The sequence below is a fragment of the Vollenhovia emeryi genome, unplaced genomic scaffold, assembly GCF_000949405.1.
Source record: "Vollenhovia emeryi isolate VEMERY1.0 unplaced genomic scaffold, V.emery_V1.0 DF939338.1, whole genome shotgun sequence".
Classification (NCBI taxonomy): domain Eukaryota; kingdom Metazoa; phylum Arthropoda; class Insecta; order Hymenoptera; family Formicidae; genus Vollenhovia; species Vollenhovia emeryi.
This window is the reverse complement of record NW_011967028.1, coordinates 155,826-161,567: the sequence shown is the minus strand read 5'-3', so window position 1 is coordinate 161,567 and position 5,742 is coordinate 155,826. Positions and strand designations below refer to the sequence as shown.

The following is a 5,742-nucleotide window of genomic DNA, read 5'->3' as shown; positions in this document are numbered from 1 at the left end:
GCATCATGTGATTTCAGCCTGACAATTGGAACGCCATTTGTGTCGCCGTGTGCACGAAAGTGTCTAGGGATATTGCAATTGGAAAGCACCCGATACTCTTTTTTCCTACTGGATTGTTTACGAGAACCAATCAGGATGCAGAGTTTTCGATCAGGTGACTCAAAGCTGAATCCTGATTGGCTCTCGTAAGCACAGTCCAGTAAGAAAAATAGTATCGTGTGCCGTTTGCTTTGCTGATAAAAATATGCTGCAGAAAACATGAATCGCTCCCAGTTGAATGAAATCGGGGGGATCGTCGCTCAGGCTCCGGAGATCAATATTTTCATCGAAAGCGACGTCCGTGATGTTGGCAGCGCTTCCACCTACGCGAAGCGACGCACCGTGCGCGAGATCTATCAACGAGGATAAATAAGGATGCGGCCGGCGGATCGGGGTTAGGGTTTGAACCTGTCTACTCGCCGATCGGGAGTTACGCCCGTTCAAACATGTTTATCAAGCCGTTCAAAGTGAAGACCAATTACCAGCTGAAGGGGACCGAGAGGTTCGTGGAATTTCTCCAACGTTTTGGCGATCCTTGATTCGGTAGCCCCAGGTTATATATCCCGCATACTCGTCTGTCAAACGAGCGTCCTCGCCAATATCTTTCGTATGTTCCGACTTCCGATGAGTGAAAAATAAAACGTCTACAATACGTGAAGTAAGATTGGAGTAAGGAGTAAGAGTGAGAACCATAACCTTTAGCTTGGTGTAAGGAAGCCAAAATACAGGCGTAATTTTTTAAATATTTTAACACTGACCGATGGCACTCTGACTCGCCGTAGTAAGCGTAACGGCTCAAGTAAGGAGTAAGAAATAAAATTGATGCATTTCCTCACTCCACCCATTGTAGACCACGCATTACTTTTACGATGTATCTGAATACGTTTGATTTGCAACGTCCCAGATAGCACAATGCACGTCCAAGAGATGTAAAACAAAGATATCTTTAAGACAACTTTTAGGCATGCATGCTATCTGGGGTACGCGTGGTTTTCCTGGTGAGGAGAGATAGTCGCTTATCGCGCTCTCTTTCAGGAAGAAATTATGCGAGGAGGTATTGGCGGCGTATCCGAGTCTGTCGGACGAAGAGATTCAGTCGTTGCTGCCCAAGAAGGAATCCATCAGCATTATGAAGATAGCGACGCACAGCGGACACGTAGGCAAATTGTACTGCGTTGCCAAGATACCCATGTTCTTTCAGCTGGATTCGTACGACACTCTGCTCTTTCCCACAATTTATACGTTGTGGCAGCATCCGTATTTGTTGAACGCCTTCACCACGCACACGCCGGTCGTTTCCAAGTTGGTAGGCGGCGCGGATCTCATGTTGCCCGGACTGATTCTGAAGGAGCCGGTGACCCTGTACAGCTTTGGCAAGCTACCAAAGGGCACCCCGATGTCGATCAACACCGAGGAGAACAAGGTTTGGGTCACGATCATTCTACCATTTAACGGTATATGAAAATGTTGACGAGAGAAAAAGAGCGTTCCTCGCGCAGGCTGCAGTCGCCGTCGGCGTGACCGCGCTTTCCAGCGAGGACATGTACATGGCAGCTGGACACGGAAAGTGCGTGGAGGTTTTTCACGTCATCGGCGACATGCTGTGCCAATTGGGCAAACCACCCCCGAGGCCTGATTTGGGCTTACCGAATGTCGACAACAGTCCTATAGATGTGTTGGAAGACGTCAAATCGATTGATCAGGAGGCAATTGTAGACGAAACGGAAATTCTGCCGGTCAAGCTGGACGAGTTAGACTTGGGCGAGGATCCGGGCGACGTAGTTGCAGACGAATTCGTCTCTAAGGTAGACATGCCGGAGATTTTCTTTTAGAAATGTACGAAGAGAAATTAAGATCGCTTTTGTGTTGTCTAGGAACATACAGAGGAAGATGTGGAAACTGAAAGTGTACAAATTTCAAGTATAGCCGAACCGGAAGTAGTTGATCCAGTCCAAGAGATGGACAGGCTACTGGAATATTGTTTCTTGAAGGCGTGCAAAATGACGGTGAAGTCTAGCGACTTGCCAATGTTGTCCTCCAACTTTTTCAAAAATCACCTGTTGGCCGCTTGTCCGCCGGGCAAAAACGTCGATGTAAAGAAATCTCGGCACAAAAAGCTGTCGGTGTTTCTAGCAGAAATGAAGGCTAAGGGGATAATCAATACATCCATCACAAAAGGCGTTGAAACGTTGCTATCCATTAAGGTATATTAATATTAATATTACGGTTTATTATTCTTATAATCAACAAGCTTTTTCAAATCGTCTCGATTTGTATTCTTAGAATGTAAAGAATACGTGAAGAAACTTTTTGAAAATAAGCTCCTTCATCAAGTGATTACGAGAAATCGAATCCTTTGTCATTTATTTAAGTTTGATCATCCGCTTGTGAAAAAATTAGTCGTTACCGAAGAACCAATTGCGGCTGAACCGGTGGTTTCCAACAGCGCTGTCGTATCGGAATGTTATCGAGTGACCGCCGACGTTCTGCCAGTTCTGTCGAAATTCGGCTATGAGTAAGTACGGTAGACATGGTGTCTGCTGAATGACGCCATTTTATCACAATGCAACGTAATTTGTAGAAGAGATGGTTTTCTATACGATGATAGTAAAAATCACTGAATATTACGTCGTTGTGGTGTGTAAACATGCGTTGTGTTCACTTTACATCGAAATATATGATGATTGCAGAAAGGGTGACGTAATGAAAAGAGCCGACATCAGAAAGTGTTTTACCGAATACGTAAAAGTGGAGGATCTGCAGAATGGAAAGTAAGACGACAATGCCTCGCGTATAGACTTAAGACTGGTTTATGCACAGTTGTAACCGCTAACTTATGCTGGAATCAGTAAAAATTAATCAATTATAGATTTCGGTATAATTTAACAGTTACGGCCCTGCTTAAAATTTCGCACCTCTTTCCGACACTGACAGCGATTAATTTTGCAGGACGTTGAAGCTGAATCCCCAATTGGCGGGAATCATGCGAACCAAGGCTCATCAGGAGACGGTGACGATGGAGGATGGAATAAACAAATTCATCGGACGTATGACGCACATGCACGAGGTTACCCTCGCGGGAAACACCTTGTTGCACACGGGAAAACTGGAACCAATCGACATGAGAGTGACAGTACGATCGGGCGGGAAGAAGGTAAAAACTACGGCTCAGAAGAAACAAATGATACAGGAATTGTTCCTTTTTCTGACGGTGTCACGCAATTCGTAGGTAACATTGGTAAACAACCTGGAAACGTTCGGGATCAATCCAAAAGAGTTCAGCAAAGAGTGCCAGAGCATTGGCGCGAGCGCGACAATCACTGACGATCCTGGAAAAAAGACACCTAGCGTTCTTGTACAAGGGAATCAAATTTTATATGTGTACAAATTACTTACAGGTGAGTCACTTTAACTTTAATATTCGTTTTAACATTTTACAATTGCGCGAATTCCCTGTAACCTTGTTACCTGTTATTTGCAGAGAAATATCAGATAAAAAAGAATTATATAAGAGGCTTGGAATTCGCCCCGAAGAAGAAAAAATAGATGTTTCAATAATCAACGCTGAAACCATTCCCCGTGGTTTTAATTTTTTTCTCGAGACCTTGGCGCAAATGAATATTTAATATTGATGAATGGAATTTTAACGGAATAATTTCAATCGTGCAAATCGAGGGACGCTGCCATTTTAATTAACGTGGAAACATTTTTTAAACTAAGTTGGAGAATTAACATTTTCCTCTTACGTAGAAAAAATACGAATAACTATCGAATAAAAGCAACTCGGCAATATACAACAGGTGAATTCTTCTTATTATTATATTTATCTGAACCCTCTGTATATCACTTCGTATTATTGTATGAAGCATATGGTGACAGTTAAAGAAAAAAGAAAATTTCTTTAAGCGCAATCAATCAGGTAACATTCATGCGAGAGATGACAAGTGATCGAAGTTTCTTAATATAATTTATTATATATCGAGGTTTCAACATGGAAAAGTACAAATATTGCAATATGGGGAGGGCCCGCGAGCTCTCCTCAGATGGGAGGGAGGGAGGGAGGAAGGAGGAAAGCAGGAAGGCAGGATGGGATTTTCGATTGCACAGAAGGAGAGGAGGGGCGACGCACGTAAAGAGGGATGTCCCTTTTCGGGATACAGGGATGCTGCGTTCGGATGAAAACCGAGAGCGAACCGCGTATACGTGTATAATGTATATGTATATGTATATAGTCATATTTCTCACATATATATATTTTTTTATATATCTTTATGTCGCGCGTTTTACTTCTGCCTTAAATTTATCTCTTCTTTTTTTCTCCCCTCTCTTTTTCGAGACGACGGGATGCCGGCGGGCGTCGCGGAAAGCGGTGAAGGACGCCCGTCGGGGGGTGTTTTCTTTCTCCTCTTTTTTTTTTGTTTCTCTCTTTTGCACGGAATAAAAGGAAGGTTCCCTCCTCTCCACGGCCCCCGCATATATTTAATACTCGTTTTGTTGTCCGTTTTTTTTCTCTCTTTTTTCTCTCCTTTCTTTTCTTGTTGCCGCTACACCCGCACGCACGGGCGCGTCGCGAAAAGCCTCGCGACGCGCGCGCGCGTGTTTCATGACAGTAATTACGCTCTTTTTTTTCTTTGTTCTCTCTCTCTCTCTCTCTCTCTCTCTCTCTCTCTCTCTCGCTCGCTCGCTTTCTTTCTATCTCTATCTTCCGCTACTTTCTCACTATCATAATCACCATCCGACTAGATTGCTGGTGCTATCGTCGCTTCTGCGCCTTCCCTAATCATTTCGCAGACACGATCGATCGAGACGTAGCGATCTATCCTACGGTTTTTCTTTATCGCGCGCGTTTCGCGCTCGATCCATGGATCATCGTTGTATCATCGCGCGCAACAGGTCGCGGCAGAGGGGAACAATCGGGGGATACGAATGTGGAGGAAGCACCGTCAGTTTTCGCGATTCTCGAGATTCTCTTCCCGCGATTCAATTGCCCCATTCTGCCCGTCGTTCTCAAGTCGGTTCAGCGATCACGGTCTTCTTCAATTCGTATTACCACGGTCAATCGTTAATCCTCCGCTTCGTTCCCCAAAAGGAAATCTGATTATTCGATCGGTTACACCCGTCTGCCGTTAAGTTGCCCACCAGTCGCTTCGATGCTTCGATAGTGATTACCTAAATGTCTAAAATTCGTGCACGTTTTGCCACGCGCGTTGTAAATACCGGATTACAATCATCAGTCTTCTCTCGTTTAAAGCGCCGAGCGACTTGAACCGGCCGGCCGACCGCTCTCTTCCGTTCGTCTCGCCCGTATCACAGATCCGATCGCTACAACTCGATCGTCATCGATTTATCAGAGTGATCTCTACGCGGAGGAAGATCCTCGCACTCGCCCTTTCTCTCATGCACTTTCATCACGCTGTCTCACTCTCCCTCTTTTCTCTCTCTCTCTCTCTTTTTTTGTTTCATTCCGCATCGTCGCACGGGGATACATGAGGCGCTGAAAATGTAAGTCCAGTTACAGAGAAATTTGAATCATTTAGGTCTCGGAAGGGTTTTTCGCATCGTTACTTCGTTAATCGTACTTTTTTCAGGGCCCACAAGTCACCGGACATACCGCAGCCTCAAGACTTACGTGCTACACCCGCCTCAGAACCAGTTCGAGAGCCCCGCATTCTTAGTAAAAAGAGTACAGGTCCAGTTGGTGCT

The 5,742-nt window shown here is 44.8% G+C and overlaps 1 protein-coding gene across 1 annotated transcript; it reads left to right on the top strand.

Moving 5' to 3' along the window:
* Positions 1 to 222: 222 nt before the first annotated feature.
* On the top strand, positions 223 to 3,844 carry LOC105558504 (eukaryotic translation initiation factor 2D). The gene is made up of 9 exons (XM_012006213.1): positions 223 to 541; positions 1,075 to 1,462; positions 1,539 to 1,844; positions 1,914 to 2,243; positions 2,412 to 2,554; positions 2,730 to 2,810; positions 2,989 to 3,193; positions 3,269 to 3,437; positions 3,521 to 3,844. Exons 1-9 carry the CDS (start codon positions 486 to 488, stop codon positions 3,583 to 3,585), a joined length of 1,743 nt encoding a protein of 580 aa, XP_011861603.1. The 5' UTR covers positions 223 to 485; the 3' UTR covers positions 3,586 to 3,844.
* Positions 3,845 to 5,742: the final 1,898 nt, after the last annotated feature.